Genomic DNA, 17,452 nt, shown 5'->3' with positions numbered 1-17,452 from the left:
TTTCCTACACAATGCCAATTGTTCTCATTGTGCTGCAGGAATATATCTGACCTGAATATTGTTAGTTACTGGGTCTGGTGCCCAAATTAATCAAGAGCAGGAGAATTTCCAGGATTGGAAAGGCTACTCTTTGATCTACTTCTTAGGCTAGAATGCAAATATAGGTAGTCCTTGTTTATCAACGGTAATTGGCACCAGAATTTCTGTCACTAAGCAATGTGTTCATAAAGTGTGACATTACATGACTGTGCCATTTAGTGATGGCAGTTCCTGCACTTCTGTTTGCTGTTGTCAAGTATGCTGTCACATGGTCACCATTTGTGACCTCCTGCCGGGTTCCCCATTGACTTTGCTTGTTGGAAGCCAGCAGTGAAGGTCGCAAATGGGGATCACCTGACCACGGGACGCTGTGGCGTTGTAATTGCAAGCCAGTCACCAAGTGCCTAGGTTGCAATCACGCGACTGCAGGGACACTGCAACAGCCACAACTATGAGGACTGGTTGTAAGTACCACTTGTTCAGTTCTGTTGTAACTTTGAATGGTTGCTGAACAAGTGGTTGTTAAGTGAGGACTATCTGTAGATGCCATTATTAAGAGGGGAGATGCTGAAGCATTGTTCTAGAGTACAAGCCTTGCCCATTCACCATGAACAATATTTAAGCATGTTTTAAAACTACCTCCACAACCTGAATAGTAGGAACGTAGCACATAAGTAGATGGACAAATACATAAATGAAGTAAAGCAAGTGACATGGAACCTTGTGGAAGAACAAAATTGATCACTGATGCTTGAAAGAAAAGAAAAACCAAAAAGAAAATGTTTTAAGAGTGGCCTAAAGAAGACAGGCTGCGTAGCTAGAGAAAATTCTGTATCATACGGGAAAGTGATACAAAGCAAGTGAATTAAGAAAAATACTAAAGGAAAGATTATGACACATTGCCAGGTATTCAGCTGTAGCAGACAACTAGCTAATGACAGATTATGTAAATTGTCATTTGTACCTTGGTTTTCATGTTACAGATATTCAAGAATTTTGTCTGGTCTGCATTTTGAAGCAGATGATCCTGATCTGAATCTCCATAATTTTCTTTTTAGTACTTTTTTTTTAGAAATATATATTTAAGGGAAAATGAGTTTGAAAATACAAATGCACAATCCTTTTTGATTTCCCTATTTTACAATGGAATCAAATAACATTTTATATGTTTTTAAAAATTCAGCATTTATTTAAAACGTGCAATTTTTAGCTAGAGTGTTGCTGTAGAAGACTCTTAAAAGATGTGTTGGGATAGTAAGAGACAAATTTAAATGAAATGAATATTCAATAGGAAACTTGACCAGATCAGTTATAGAACTGCTAGATGAAAGGTAGAAAATAGTAATATTTGTGTTTAAATCTTTTGGTGAGAGGTCATGCCAGAGATGATAGCACACATGCAAAATCCATCCAGATATCCACAGCTGCTGTAACACAGAAGATGTTCATTATTTTTCCTTCTGGAATTCTTCTGCCTTCATTTAGGAGAACCTGGACTTCTTGTGGGCAGGATAAACCAAAAAGACCCCTTGCGGAGATTTGATGGCTATGTCAGTGAGAATGCGACTAACAAGAAAATAGCATATAATGTCTTCCAGAAAGGAGACCAGGTTTACCTTTCAGGTATTCTTCGTGTAGTTGTCTTGGTCCATTTTTGTCTTAGAAGGATAATTTTGTAATTTTGACTGTAATAAATGGATAATCCTGCTCTAAATTCCTCAGGAACTAAATATTTGAAATTCTTCCTTGAGCATATCCCTGTGGTAGCATTTAGCAAGAAATAACACCTGAACCTGGATTTCTTGAATAAAAAAGCACTTAGTGCTATGATGATTCTAAAATTGCTGCTGCTTATGCATGATGATTTGGGGGAGCAGTACTTTGTATGTGCTTCCAACATTGTTTGTTCACTTAATTTAACTTAAAATTCGGTTCTTCTATCAGCCAGAGTTGACAATGGCTTAAAAGCACAATGCAGTGCAAATAAAACACACTTTTATTGCCTAAGCTTAATTATCAAAGCTTTTGCTCTGCTTTGGGCTGAATAGAATTTGTTTCCAGCATGGATGGTGGTTGTCCTTCTCCAAGGAACCTCTTGGTTTGGTTCTATCCATTATTCCTGAGAGATAGTTTATGCATAGGGTGGATGATCTTTCTCCCCCATTCGCCAAACCTTTTTTGCATGTTTGTTCTATTGGTACTTGGGAAACAATATGCTTATAGTATTATAGTCCTCATTTGTTGAGCTGCCAACTAGAAGATACAGTTTGGTAGAGACATGGGCTTCTTGATACGTACTGAAATCCTGTCCTCCTGCAGGAGATGTCCTTGTGATGGATGAGCTTGGCTATATGTACTTCAAAGACCGCAGTGGGGATACATTCCGTTGGCGCGGGGAGAACGTCTCCACCACAGAGGTTGAGGGAATCCTCATCCGTGTTCTCAGCAAGTCAGACGTGGCAGTTTATGGGGTAGAGGTACCAGGTAATTTAGAATTTAAAAGCACGGGAGTGCAACCTGAATCAACGAGCAGGTCTGTCAAGTTCAAAGTCAGTTGATGCTGTTTGGATTAGAGATGGGAGGTATAACAAGCTAACACAACAGAAGGGCAGCTCAAAACATACGTATATAATAGCACCTGAAAATCATTAATTTATATTGATGTTAAGACTGAGAAAAAAATCTTTTCTTGAGCAGTAGAATAGTTGCAGTGGAGCAGTAGAGTGACAAGATTTTTATATACATATGAATGGGGTGCAAACTGCCATGATGACAGATGTATTATTTTTCAATGATATTCATTCTGAAACTGGAGCAGAAGCAGCTGTCTGGGCAGATGTAAAACGGGGGGAAATTATCATTAGCAGAATGAGAAGTTGAACCTCTTCCTCTGTTTAATAGCAACGAGCTTTACTTTGCTGTGTAACCAGGACCTATTGTTCCTTTGGGAGTCTTCTCTGTCTTAGCTCACCTTTTTGAACAAATAGTTACTACTTTTGGTTTTAGAGCAAAAAGCAGCCTAGGGGGTTTGTTTTGTTTTGCAATAGCTGCTTCACCCTTCCACATGGGAGGGAACAGTAAGGTGAGTTATTGATGTAGTTGGCTGTGGTTGCTTACTTATGAGCAGGCTATTAATTTTGCTTTCAGTTAGAAAATGTTGATCAGCTGTTGCCTGATCCTCCACATTTTACACACCTACAGTTATTTTTAACAGATTTATCCCACTTTCTAGCCACTGAGTCTCATTCACATTAATTGAATGTCAGTACATAGTGCTAATGGAGAACAAGTACCATGCACAAATGGAAGGAAGACCCAGGATCTTCTGCGGTTTACCACCTAAAAACCTAGGTTAGAGAATACAAAAGGGAAGGGATGTCGGAAAAGTAGGGTGAAGAAACAAGCTGCAATAAATATTTGCAGCCTGTTGAAACCAGCTGATATGTGGTTGCTGCAAAGGAGTCTTCCTGTTGCAGTCATAGGTCCATTGAGAGCTGGAAGAGAGTTGTTTAGAAAAGGAAAAGCAAAGTTCCTCCAGTGCTTATTCTCTGCAGCTAGGCTCCTTTTTGCCCCTCTTTTGCTGTGGAGATGGGAGCACATCTGGATTGGATCTCCAGCTGTGGATTAGCTGGCTACCAATGGCTTCTTTGTTAAAATGTACATATTAGAATGGGCTTTCTTTATAATTTTGCTTTATGCTGCTCTATAATTGTAATAAAGATTTGATTTGATAATTTTGCTTGCTTCCTTTTTAAATTTCAGGAGTGGAAGGCAAGGCTGGAATGGCAGCTATTGCTGACCCAGAAGCAAAACTGAATCCTAACGTTCTGTTTTTGGAGATGCAGAAAGTACTGCCTCCATATGCACGGCCTGTCTTCCTCCGATTTCTGCCACAGGTCGACACCACAGGTAACACAAACTGAAAAAGGTGTCTAAGTTTAGAAGTAAAGGAGTAAGTTTGGATATAAAACACACAATAAAAGGATAATATAGAATATTATTACTACTAGTATTACTTTTTAGCATGTGTTTTATGTCCAACCTTCCTCTTTTACTTCTAAACAGTTTGCTTTCCTCTGTACTGGTCTTTAACTGAAGTAAACTTCAAAGGAAGTCAGAAACATGTGTTCAGAGCTAGATAATTTCCTGCTTTGCTAGCTAGTCTGGTGACGTCAGAGATGGAGTATTTTCCTTGATTTGGACAAAGCAATAGGCTCCACAAAGAAGCTACCTTTTAATTATCTTCCACATTCTTTGAAACTGAGGACGGTACTTTAGAGAGGTGAATAAAAAAAGGAGGGCCAGTCTAACAACATTTAAGCAGGAGGTCCAGATGATCCCTCTGCAACTGTCTGATCTGCAGTGAATACTGAACATGCACTGACATTCAAGAATAGGTTTAGCTATTCTCTCCCTATGTGAATATCATTTTCCTGAGTTCCCCTTTTCCTAGTAAACTCAGAGATCTAATTTTTTTTCCCCAAGGAATTGTAAAATCTTCTCCACACGGAAGATCATGCACTTACATAGCTACCTGTTGTGATTGTGAATTGACATAAGGTTTGTTGTTCTGGGCTTTGGGCAAGAAGATCCAAAGCACTTTCTGTCTTCAGAGAGCTGGGATGAAGGGAGCAGGGCAAAGAATTCCCCAGCTAGACAGACAAGGTTATGAAAGCTCTGAGTGATGGCAGCATGTCATAATTCTCTTTTATTGGGGATCTCTTGGAAGAGGAGGCCCACCAGTGAGTTTTAAGTTATCTTCCCAGTTTCTAACAAATACTTTGTGCAGTCTAAACAAACATGACAGGAGATGTTGCCTTCCTTTCTTTGCTAAGGTAACTATCTATAAGCAGACAGGGTTTTTTTTAAAGAAGCATTAAAAAAACAACATTTGTATGTATGAGATTGAGTTTCCCAATCAAATACACACTAGCTTCTTTGTAAGTCTGGTTATGTGCCTGTTTCATAGTCCAAACCAGTGTTTTTCAGTTGTAATGGCAAAATAACGAGCACTGCATTTTGCATTGGAGATGTTCATTTCATCTCCTCCTTTTCCTGATCCCCCTTTTTTATTTCTCTTCTTAACAGGAAAAAATCCTTTGTCAGGAGATGATCATTCTTATCTCACAGAAATAATTTTCCTCTGAATTTTGCTCAGTTTTGAGTTGTGATTGGAATTTACAGTGATATGTTTTAATGACGTATTGCCCTGTTTTTCAAAATAAAACACCTTTGATCTGATCATTGTCTTTGAATTCCTAAGGGCTACTCCTCGCCTTGCCTTTTGCCTGCAATCGCCCACGGTCTGTTTCCATTTTCTTGCTTTTTCCAATAGGCACTTTCAAAATTCAGAAGACCCGTTTACAAAGAGAAGGCTACAATCCACACCAAATGTCAGATCGGTTATACTTTTTGGATGTAAAACTTGGCAAGTACCTACCAGTAGATGAGTGTGTTTTTGAAAGGATCCAAGCTGGAAAAATGTCTCTTTGATTTCATTGGTGAGACTGCTCATAAAGAGCCTGATGTTGAAAGGTCTTGTTTTGGTAGAGAAATAGACTTGAATAAATAAGCAAAGCAAGGTTTTAATATGCAAAAGGGAAAAATCCCACTATAGTGTGAGAACAAGATGGTTCCCCCCCCTTTTTTTTAAAAAAAGCACATTAACCACTTCCAGAGCAAAGAGAATAGCTCTTTTTGTATTGTTCAGTTTTTAAAAAGGCCTTTTCTTCCTTATAACCATTGTGTTAGGGGATTCCATACGAAAGCAGGAAGGGTTTGAACCTGTTGCAGCAGTGCTGGTCAAATTATTTCTTCTGTATTACTTGGCTATGTTTTACTGTGTTAAAGCAGAGAATATTTTTTTGGGATAAAGCCTTCAATTGCTTTAGACTTTAGACCTTCCAGGTTCCTAACTTACAAATTTAGAGTTCCTCCCATTGTCCCTTTGTAGCTTTATTTGTAGCTTTAAGGAACTGACTGTCAAAATGCAACAAAGTTTATCTGTAGAAACTTGGCCTTGAATGGAAAAACAGAAACAGGACTAATAAGATGAAATAAGTATTATTATTTAAAAAGGTATATATATATTCATTATATATATATATAATGAAATTAAGTTGGTTAGGAAACTCTGCTTGAAATGTTCTTTTAATGCTCTTTTTGAAGGGTATTGTGGTACTTCAAATTCCACTTACCTACAGGATCTCAGTTGGCTGTTACATACTACACCCATCTGGGAAAATAATTGATCAATATTCTGTTAATCTACTTTAAAACATCATGGCACAAATGGCAGTTTTTAGGCCACAAATGGGATATTTAAAAAAAATTTTTTTGGCTGCTCCAGAATCTTGAAAAACGGTTCTGTTAACCCTGAAACAAGTGGACTTGTGATGCTGTTCAGTCTTTGGTCTTGCTGATTTCTTGCGATCAACATAGGAAGCATGTAAGTTCATTGAAGACAGTTTGCAACACATTTCTCATACTGATCACAATATCTGATTTGGACATTCCTAACTTTGCTTCTTTTCATTCGTGCCATTTTGGTAGATGGCACTAAGAATTTATACAAAGACGATACGAATTGACTGCTGTGAATATTGACTGCCTGCCTGTTCAAAGATGCTGTAATTCTTGGGATCACAGTGATATGGATGGAAATATTCTGCTGCCAATGTACATACTTCTAGCCTAAGATATTCTTGTGAATTAAATGTTTCAGGTACCCCGAATCACTTAAGATCAAAATAATTTTTCTTGAGGATTTTTTTTCTCTTTGGCAGAAGTGGAATTTGATCTAAGAGTATTTTACAAAGACATGTACAGAACAATGTTATTTTGTACTGTTGAGTACAAAAAGTACTGTACTACCAAGGCAATTGTTAAATAACAGTTCAGAAACCAGGGGAGTGATTTGTTTCCCTTTTTTAATTATTAGACCCAGAATGTGCCTTTTCTAACTTCTCTTCAGAACCAGCTGAAACAAGTTAACAATTTTCTTATAAACATAAGATGTATTAGTTCTTGGATAAACAAACATGCCTTCAGCTAACTGAATTTCATCTGGAGGAAAAGGTTTGTTTAAAAAACAAAACTAATTTAGCTCCTGGTTTGAAGAAAATCATGCATTGTCTAACTGAATTTTTTTGAAGCAATGTTACATTTTTTATTGCCGTCACTATTGTCAAAATATAACATTGATTTGAGAAAAACATTATAAGAATAAAGAACCTTAAAAGAACATCTTAGTTTCTTTCTGAGTTATATGCATGCTTACTCTCTTAATGAAAATGTTCAGTATGTTTGTCATTTCATTTTCCAGTGTCTGTTATCTGTTCTGGCAACTTTACTAATCTGATAGATAGTACCAGCCAAGCAAAAAAGTCACCACTCAGCATAGTTCTTATGTCTCCCTAGTCTGCACAAAAATATAATTTTGCTAAAAGATTTACCTCAAGCTATACAATAGCTCATCAATACAGGGAAGGGCAAGATACTGCTGCACCCTCAACATCTCCTGTTTTCTAGCCAGCACAGTCCATGGTGAGAGATGCTGGGAGCTGTACTTCCAAGGGCCAGATGTTCATCTCTGAGTTAATCTTTTGCTGTAAGAAATATACAATGGATTGACACAAAGCAAACATCACAGCTTCAGGGTCAGACTTCATATCTACTTCAGAAGCTCTTGGTTGGTAGCTAAATAGCCTCCAGTTCTTGGAAGCGAACTTTCTTGGAATCAGCAAGCCTTGCTTCCAAATAAAAATAGACACGACTGTAATGCAAACCGTACCTTTGCAAAACATGTCACTCTTCTGTCAAACTGGATCTAGTCTTCCCTCAAGAGACTGATTTTATTGAAATGATGTTGCATTTTTCTGAGCTGCTCAAGTCCCACTGATCTCAATTACTTTGTTAGTCTGGTTCTAACATTGTTTGAATGGAGCACAATTAATTTACAATGCCTTAAAGACCATAACCCCCCCCCCCATAGTGTTTATCTTAAGGGCAAAGAGGTAGCAGTATAAACTTAGTTGGGGGAGATGACTGAAATTGGTAACAAGGTAAATCTGTGTGGGTGAAAAAAATGAAAAAGCTTGTGTATACCAAGGTAGGCAGCATTTTGGTAGCCAGAACCACACCTAAGTTTTCATCAATCCTGGCTAGAGGGGGTTCGGAGGGCCACAAGAACAGAGGAGTTGCTAGTTGCCCACCCCAGTGTATATGCTTATGTATAGGATTCTGTATAACTGTAGAGTTTTAAAACTCTTCTCTCCCATCCTTCTCAACATAGTGTTTCTCCAAAATGTATCTGCTTTGCTTTGGGACTTGTTTTCCTTTTTTTCAGGGTATTTACATGTTCCTTATTCAGTCTGAGTAGTACAGCAATATCCAGTCTCTGAAATGTGTTAACTGGAGGGAAAGTATTAAACTAAACAAAAAGTATCATAAAATGGCATAGGCAATCTGCATTTCGCCTCAATATGAGTGGTTTTGCAGTAAGCTGAGCTTGCTTGTTCAGGATGTGAGCTTCTGATCAAAGTCACCCTGAATTTCCTGTGCTGCCTGATGAGGCTGTTATTATGGAACTGCTGTTTCAAACACAGGCTATATACACTGCCCATTTGCCCATGATTAAGTGAACCATAGATTACTGAACCCAATTTTCTGGATTTCACCAATATCCTGAACCATAAACAGATGACAGAAGCTAAGCTTTAACAACACACTAGGCTGAAATATGATAAATTTCAGAAGATATAGAAAGTTCTAATAGAGCCTTAAAATCATACCCTAATATTTCTTGTCATGATAAATTGTTCCTAATGAAGGGACTCTAATACTTAATTCAGGCAGTCTCTGAGTTTAAAGCCATATATCATAAGACAACCCCAAAGAATGTGATCAGCTGGCTCCTTCACAGCACAGCCCTGGTGCAATTTTGATTTTGAATAATCAATGCCAAAAGTAATCTGACAATACTTGGAAAATGCTGATGTTTTATTAGACCCTATTAGCCAAAGATCTGAAAATTATCAAATTAGAATAAAATAAGGAAACCCTCCTAGCAGTTCCAGGACATTCAGTCTGGTGCAGTGGTTAAGATGTTGGCCAGTAAAAGTGGCCCGACCTAGGTTCAAGCCCACTTTTGGGCCACCTCTCAGCATTATCTACCTTACACGGATGTCAGGAAAGCTGAAGCAGGGGACTTCCGGGGTAGAAATGGCGAACCGAACACGGCTCTGCGTCCGCGGTGGACCGGCTGTTCGTAACTCCTCTCCGGACAAGGAGAGGACTTGGGTTTGCCCACAAATGCGCCATGCAGTTGCTCTGGCTGGTTTAGAGCCCTGGGAGAGGCTGGTCGCCCGTTCCATATTAGATCTCTAATGGAGATAAAATCAAAGGAATTCCAGTAGGGCCCCAACTTTAGTCCACTTTTTCATTTCATAATACATCCATAAGAAAGGCTTTTAGTCCACAGTAAGTTCTATCTTCGTGCTCTCTCTGCAGTACTATCAGAATTCCACGTGCCAATAAATACGGGGGAGAGCTGCCTTCACCGCCTTCCGGTAGCTTCTTGCATATGTTTCCGCCGCTTGTGCCCTTTAACTCCTCCTCTCACGACGAGAGCTTCCTTTTCTTCCGCCCGTGTGCCGTTGACGACTGTTGCCACTTCCGCCCGGGCTTGCTCGCCTTCTCACCATGGGTCCCTCTCGGCTTCGCTGCCGGGTTTTTTCGTTCCTCCTCTCAGCTGCTTCCTCACTCCACTCGCCATGCCCGGCTCTTCGGTGCCACGGCGCAGCCCGGCCGCTGCAGCGTCGCCGCCCCCCCAAATCTCCGTCTTCCCTTCCCCGCAGGAGCTGGGCTCGGCGCTGGCCCAGCTGATAGCCCAGCGGGAAGTTCATTCCGGGCCGGGTGGGCGCTTCTCCCTGGGCCTGTCAGGTGGAAGCCTAGTGCGGATCTTGGCCCAGGAGCTGCCCGCGGCCGCTGCCTGCCCTGCCCGGTGGCTCCTGGCCTTCGTGGACGAGCGACGAGTCCCGCTGAACGACCCCGAGAGCAACTACGGCGCCTACAAGGTGTCTCTCGAGGAGGGGCGAGTGGGGCCTAAATGCGGGCCGGGGTGGGTGGTGGGGCTGATCCCTGGGGGCGTGTTTCCTGGGCGCTTTCGCAGGGAAGAGCCGCGGCTCTTCTTCCCGGCAGAAAGGTTGGGCGTGAACTCCCTCGGGTGATGTCGGTAAACCTGAGGCTACAGGGATGGGCTGCTGCTGCTCTAAGCTTTCTCCTTCATTTTTCACCTACAGTCCCCGCGGTCCGCGATTTAAACAAGAATACCCGTCCACGATGCTTCACCAATAAAGAATAACTATTTTTCCTTGGTCCTGCAAACGCCTTGCGGAGCCAGGCTGAGATTTCCTTTGTTCAGCATCCTATATGAGACACTCCCCCCACCTCCCTGCAACCATCTTTAAATGTATTTCCTGCCTTTCGGTATAAAAAGCTCGAGGAGATTGATGCAATAGGAAGCCTTGTGGATACAAACTCTAAAACTCAAGCCATGTATGGAGCTGTAATCTGCTGCCTGTAAATCTGTATTAGAAAACAAGTGACTGCAGCTTCTTGCTTAATCTTTTAGCTGACTTCCGTCTGTCTGCCTGGGCAATGTCTCCTTTTTAACTACTGTAGAATCTCTGTAGTTTGCTCATGGGTATTACCTATTTAAACTATAATAGTTTGGTGTATGGATGCTCACATTAAAAGTGGGCACACCCAGGTCCACTTTAACTAGCCTAGAGTCTTTTGTAAGATAATCAGTGGGGACTCAGTTGACTGTCAAAAATATTGGTCAATGGACTGCTGGTGGGCTAGTTTATTTTCTGCCTACTTTTGTGGCAAAGTATGAAATCGGTTCCATTCTGTATTAATCTGACAGTTGGACTAAATCATTTGCAGACAGAGAAACTCCCAGATTCAGGAAGATTTGCCTTCTTCCATAAAATTTAGTAATCCAGGTGTAAAAGATGGTTCCCTTAGCTCTGTTTAGGAGTAGATGACCATTACAAAGTTACATTTTTTTTTCTTGCTAGAAGTCTTCCATCTTTAATTGCTGCATGGAAGATCACAGTTACACAAGGGAAAGATATGCTAGGATGGAGATACAGGAATGGGGGAAAGGTTCACTTGTGGGATGTTTATTTTCTTATTCATATAACACCAGTGAGAATCATGGCACTTACAAACAGGAGGAAAAAAGAAATCAGACCCAGGTTTCATGGAGCTGACAATTATACTGAGAAAAAGGAAATGAAATAGGAAGAGGTGCATGTAAGATGCTGATTTCATAGGGTTTGATCCTGCTTTTATTCTGCCAGAGGAAACAGTCTCTGAGTGAGACTGCTGAGAATGCTCCCAGCAGTGGATGGAAATGTAACTCCTACCTGTTCCATCTTTCCCCAGCAGCATTCTCCCATTCTTAAAGGGTCCTTCTGTCCACTAGGGAGGTTCTTGAAGGGTATAAGGAGAATGGAATAGCTCACCTTCTCTTCCCCCCATTGGTGCCAGTAAAATTCCTCTCTTGAAACAGCAACCTCTCCTTCTGTGAGAGACTCATATTAGGCCCAACCTATCTTTTTTTGTGTGAAAGTACAGCAAAAATATCATAAATAAATCTGATCAGAGTTATTTTTGCTATTCTGTAATATGATTTGTATTCTGTTTATTTCAGACATACCTCCTTTCTAAAATTGCTATACCTGATGACCAAATAGTTGTTATCAACCCTTCACTACCAGTAGAAGAGGCAGCAGCAGATTATGCTGAAAAACTGAAAAAGGTATGGCTGAGAGTTGGTGTATTTTTATTTGCTAGAGACAGATTTTCTTGTACGGTGTTAGTAACTTGAAAGTAAGGCACAGTGGTTGGAAATGAGATTAAATCCTAACTCAGAATTCTTTGCACGAACTCCCTATTGTTAGTAGCTCTTCTTGATCTGATCTGCTGTTTTGTTATTCAGTACTGATAAAAGTTCCCAGATGTTTGACAAAAAGTTGATGAGCCACTAACTTTGAATGTAGGTTCATGACACAGTGTTGAGTCCAGACCTGTAAAAGGCCTGCTCATTGTAAGTTTCTAGCTGATGCCCTTTCAAAGGCCTTGGGTAGGCTGAACAGTTATAGTGGCAAGTTGAACATTGTAGATTAAAATGAAAGTATGCTGAATAAAGTTATTACAACACTTCTACTATGCTCTGGTTAGCTCTTTAGCTCTGAATTCCTAAAACTGTAATCCTGTAGCATCTTCCATATGATGATGTGATATAGTAAGCCAAGCTCTTTTGTTGTTGTTGTTTTTCAATAAGACTTTATTAAGTTTCAAAAAAAAAGATAAAAGTTAAAGAAACTACGCTCTGTCTTTTTCAGTCAGATAAAGACCACTTGGGACTAGTTAACAGATGCAAATAGGGATACTTCCTCCAAATGCTTGAAATCTCAGATCAGGTTCAGGACAACTACAGTGCCAAAACTGATTGTGGGCAAACATGTTCTACTAAAGGATTAAAATTCATAATAACTAGATCATGGAAACATTTAACACAAAAATACCACCTGATTCACATTTTAGTGCTTTTTTAATACCAGGCAAAGACATTTTTATTTTTCTAGATTATAATTGTGCTTTGGGGGATGGCAGTTATTCCCATGTTTATGTTCTTGCTAATACATTTTTCTTTGAAAACTATTTTAATAAGTGTACACCAAGTGGCAGTATAAAAGTTGAAAAGGTAGGTAAGTGAATGTGATATTTCAACCCTCAGGTGTGTTTCTGTCCCGCAGGCTTTCCAGGGTGAAGATATGCCTGTGTTTGACCTCTTGATCTTAGGAGTAGGACCAGATGGACACACCTGCTCTCTTTTTCCAGATCATCCCCTACTACAGGTGAGCCAAAGAGAGGAACTATAGGTGATTTTTTTTTTGTCTGCTGCTGCTTGGGTAGAAGATATGTATGTGATCCTGTTAGATGGAGTCATGCTGTCAGGGGCTGAAGGAGCAGAAATCCTGCTAGCTATTCTGAGGAAACTCAGTGTAATTGGATTAAGGTCTACTATCATTTACTTGTGACAGATTATTCTTTTAAAAAGTGATGTGTTAACCAGGTATTGAAATAGATTTTCTTTGGGCAGCAGGAAGAAAGAATTGGACAAATGTATGTTGAGAACAAGAGCTAGCCTCAATTCTGAGACTCTTGCATTTTAAAGAAGTCTAGAGCCAGAGCTAATCTTTAGTGACTCCTGTAAAGTATTGGGCTGGCCATCAGTACAATTGACCTGCCTGGGGAAGATAGGGGAGTCAACTTTGTCTCTGCTATTCTTAGTCAAATTTCCATCCCCATAACAGTGGGACAGGAATACCAGAGAATATCCCGGAAGGCCAGGGTAGAAGAAAGCATCTTCCGCAATTTGCTTTCTATTAAACAGGTGTATTGCCACTGGCCACACCTCCCAGAGCAGCTATTTTGTGAATAGGCAAGGCCTCCTGCTATGATGACTATTTTGAGAGAGCTCCTACAACTTAACGTTCAAATTTCAGATGTGCCCACCAGACCCAAACAGTTGCCTACCCATGGCATAGTGAGGCCTATCATTCACTGGGACCACCAAGAAAATAATAAATGGCAAAATGTAAAACCTTGTGAAAATAAGCACAATTGATTTCTTGAGCTTCTTTCACAGATGGTTGAAAGTTGCAAGTAACCCCTTTGGTCTGGTGACAAGTAGAATTTCCAGCCATTGGAGAAGCCTTAAAGATTTTTGAAATAGACATGGATAGGCTTCTCCTGTGGGTATTAATTAAAATTTCCTTTCTTGCTCTTTTTTTGGTCTTGCATCATCTGTTCCTATAACCTTTGAAGCTTTCTCTGTCCCTTTCTTCAGCTGATCTGAGCAAGTCTTTAGACTCTACTGAGTTGGAAACTTGAGAATATTTGGTATTGACCAATTTGGAGATGAACTGCTTAACTTTCAATCCTCTAAGTGATTTATAAATTAGATTAAATGTAAATAACTTATATCAGAGCTTCAGTTAAAGTGCCTTTGAAGAAAGTGGTGATCTGGCAAATTAACAAAGAGAGACGACTATATGGTATGATTTTTAGAAGGGGGAAATACACACACACACACACACACACACACTCATTCATTCATTCCATATTATGGTAACCCAGTAAAACTGAAATAGCTTCCAATATTATATGAGTATGCAGTTAACCAGTATATACCAGCTACAGTTGAGACTGACCCCCAACAGTTAAAGCATTAATTGGTTAAACAACTAATTCAATTCCTTAAACCTTGTTAGTGTTTGTTAATATATACATCTATTGCATGGGAACATCCCCTCAAAAGATGGGGAGACATACTATATGGGGCATACAGAGATCGTTCTTTGTTGAGGACTCCATTTGGAACAGAAACATTCCAAGAGGTGATTAATTTTGAATGCTGTGCACACTTGTAAGATAATTTGCTCTCTTCTTTTTAAGACTCGGGGAATTAAATGCTACACTCTGTTTACATCTGCCCAAACAAAAGGTGTGAACTGACAAGTTTCTTGAAAGCTCACTGTTTGTTACTTTGGGCTAAGCTGTCACTAATCTAATGCTGTTCTCTTGCATTGGCCTGGTAATTCTGGGATGGATAAAGACAGAGTAAACATAGCTCTGGGCCATGTTATTTCCAAGGTCTATCTTTCCCTTCCTTCACTGTGGTCCATATTTTCTTTCCTATGACAGGAGCGGGAGAAGATTGTGGCTGCCATTAGCGATTCCCCAAAGCCCCCCTCAGAGCGGATCACGCTGACTTTGCCTGTGCTGAATGCAGCGAGGAGTGTGGTGTTTGTTGCCACTGGGGACAACAAGGCTGCAGTGATAAAGGTACTTTCCTTTGGAAGGGCTGTGTTTTTCCTTATTTTTTTTCCCAGCTTTTGAATGCTGTGGGGGATGTGGCAATGATGTCATCAGAGAGGTGAGGCAAAATATTCAGCCTTTTGGAAGAGTGTTTTTTATAAGGGAGGAACATTTGTAACCCCTCTGAAACCTTAATGCACCTTTCCTTTATTTTCTCAGACATCCCCCTCCTTAAACAACAACAAAGTCATGCCATCAAATTTCCATATTTTGCCCCCAAATTTTGGTGATATAAAGTAGGGGAATTCTAGGGGTTGCAAAGAAGATGCTGGTAGTGCATATAGCTTGTGGGCTGGGGACTGTCACTCCTGTTTTTCAGCATTGTTCAGAAAAGTTTCTTGCAAAGGTTTTGTTTGTTCTTCCCTGGCTGGCTGAGCTGAAGAGTGCTTAGTTATGATGGGCTAATGCACTGAGGAATCAAAGTGATTTGCTTCAGAATTCAACTGTGGCTTTGTCCAGTGCACATGTTAGCTTTTTAATGATGGCTGTGAATCCCCTTCCTTCTTTTTTAGAATTTTCCAAGAAAGAGGAAGGTTCTTCCTTTGGCAGTAGCTCACCTGTGACTGTTCCCTGTGCCTTCTAGCAAGGAAAGGTGGTGGTGGTGGTGGTGGTGGTGGTGGAGAGTTTTATTTATGCATTTATTTCATTAGATTTAGACACTGCCTGACTCCAAAGTGACCCTGGGCCGCTCACAATTAAAAATCTGATGCCTATATTAGCATTTTGAATACCATGTGCCAAGTGTAGACTTTGAAACTTTGACAGCCTGGCATCCTTGTTTCTCACCACAGCGTATTTTGGAAGGCAACGAGGAAAACCCACTGCCGGCTGCCCTTGTCCAGCCACACACTGGGAGGCTTTACTGGTTCCTGGATGAGCCAGCTGCAAAGGAGTTGACAATTCCCTTTGAGAAGCATTCCATCTTGTAGGAGTTTCACGTCTTGCAACCTTCCAGGTTGGGAGAAGTCCACCAAGTATGGGGTGTGGGTAGAGCCCGACCCACTAACATTCCAGGTCACGGTCTCCACGTCTGGTCGTAGCGCTCAGGAGCAGCACTAAACTAACACTGTCTTTCTTTTCTTTTTCTTTTTTTCTTTTTTTCCTCTTTTCCCTCCCCCCTCCCCCTCCCCCCTCCCCTGATTTTTTTTTTTTTTACATTTTAAGAAGTGTAAGTTTGTGGAGCACGGTGTAACAAATATGATTATTGCTTAACTAGGACAAAGTATGACATGGGAAATGCTTGGGTCCAGCTACTAGGTATCAAGAGAGTTGGTTACAGTCTTTATCATGTGAATGGTCTAATGTGGTGTAAAATGAATGCACAATTAAAGGTGTAAATTAAAGTCACTCAGTGCTGGCACAATGTGTTCCTCTTCTCAGTGTGATTTTTCTTTAACTATTAAGTATTGGGAGTGATGAGGCCTATTCTGTTTTCTGGGTGTATCTGCCATGGCAGATTAAATTTATTATGTTAAATCAGTAGATGTTTAATACTCAGCATATTAGCATATTCTCTCACCCATGTCCTCCAGCATTAGACCACAACTTCCATTTCCATCTAATCTGAATGATGATTAACAATCATGACAATTGTACTCTAACATACAGTCAGGTCCAGAAATATTGGGACATCGACACAATTCTAACATCTTTGGCTCTATACACCACCACAATGGATTTGGAATGAAACAAACACAATGTGCGTTAACTGCAGACTGTCAGCTTTAATTTGAGAGTATGTACATCCAACTCAGGTGAACGGTGTAGGAATTACAACAGTTTGCATATGTGCCTCCCACTTGTTAAGGGACCAAAAGTAATGGGACAGAATAATAATCATACATCAAACTTTCCCTTTTTAATACTTGATTGCAAATCCGTTGCAGTCAATCACAGCCTGAAGTCTGGAACGCATAGACATCACCAGACGCTGGGTTTCATCCCTGGTGATGCTCTGCCAGGCCTCTACTGCAACTGTCTTCAGTTCCTGCTTGTTCTTGGGGCATTTTCCCTTCAGTTTTGTCTTCAGCAAGTGAAATGCATGCTCAATGGGATTCAGGTCAGGTGACTGACTTGGCCATTGCATAACATTCCACTTCTGTCCCTTCAAAAACTCTTTGGTTGCTTTTGCAGTATGCTTTGGGTCATAGTCCATCTGTACTGTGAAGCGCCATCCAATGAGTTCTGCAGCATTTGGCTGAATGTGAGCAGATAATATTGCCCGAAACACTGCAGAATTCATCCTGCTGCTTTTGTCAGCAGTCACATCATCAATAAATACAAGAGAACCAGCTCCATTGGCAGCCATACATGCCCACGCCATGACACTACCACCACCGTGCTTCACTGATGAGGTGGTATGCTTAGGATCATGAGCAGTACCTTTCCTTCTCCATACTCTTCTCTTCCCATCACTCTGGTACAAGTTGATCTTGGTCTCATCTGTCCATAGGAT

General features: G+C 40.5%; 2 protein-coding genes across 5 annotated transcripts in view; both read left to right on the top strand.

Moving 5' to 3' along the window:
• SLC27A1 (solute carrier family 27 member 1) overlaps positions 1-7,282 on the top strand; it is a 29,389-nt gene extending 22,107 nt beyond the window's left edge. For 3 of the 4 annotated variants that reach the window (XM_025174224.2, XM_007439913.4, XM_025174225.2), the window contains exons 10-13: positions 1,525-1,662; positions 2,359-2,523; positions 3,802-3,948; positions 5,375-7,282. In XM_025174224.2, coding sequence (XP_025029992.1) covers positions 1,525-1,662; positions 2,359-2,523; positions 3,802-3,948; positions 5,375-5,532 — 608 coding nt within the window. In that variant the 3' untranslated portion in view covers positions 5,533-7,282. Of the gene's footprint in view, positions 1-1,524; positions 1,663-2,358; positions 2,524-3,801; positions 3,949-5,127; positions 5,354-5,374 lie in introns of those variants that run through there. The other variant, XM_025174226.2, reaches the window with a different exon arrangement.
• Positions 7,283-9,731: 2,449 nt separating this feature from the next.
• PGLS (6-phosphogluconolactonase) lies at positions 9,732-16,374 on the top strand. The gene is made up of 5 exons (XM_007439914.4): positions 9,732-10,115; positions 11,762-11,869; positions 12,870-12,971; positions 14,824-14,964; positions 15,789-16,374. The coding sequence occupies exons 1-5, from the start codon at positions 9,813-9,815 to the stop codon at positions 15,924-15,926; spliced, it is 792 nt and encodes a 263-aa protein (XP_007439976.1). The 5' UTR covers positions 9,732-9,812; the 3' UTR covers positions 15,927-16,374.
• Positions 16,375-17,452: the final 1,078 nt, after the last annotated feature.

The sequence above is a fragment of the Python bivittatus genome, unplaced genomic scaffold (genome assembly GCF_059951505.1).
Source record: "Python bivittatus isolate LINGU-HERP-01145 unplaced genomic scaffold, Pbiv_v1 ctg000220_np1212, whole genome shotgun sequence".
NCBI lineage: Eukaryota > Metazoa > Chordata > Lepidosauria > Squamata > Pythonidae > Python > Python bivittatus.
The sequence above is the reverse complement of the archived record's forward strand: the minus strand, read 5'-3'. Positions and strand labels throughout refer to the sequence as shown.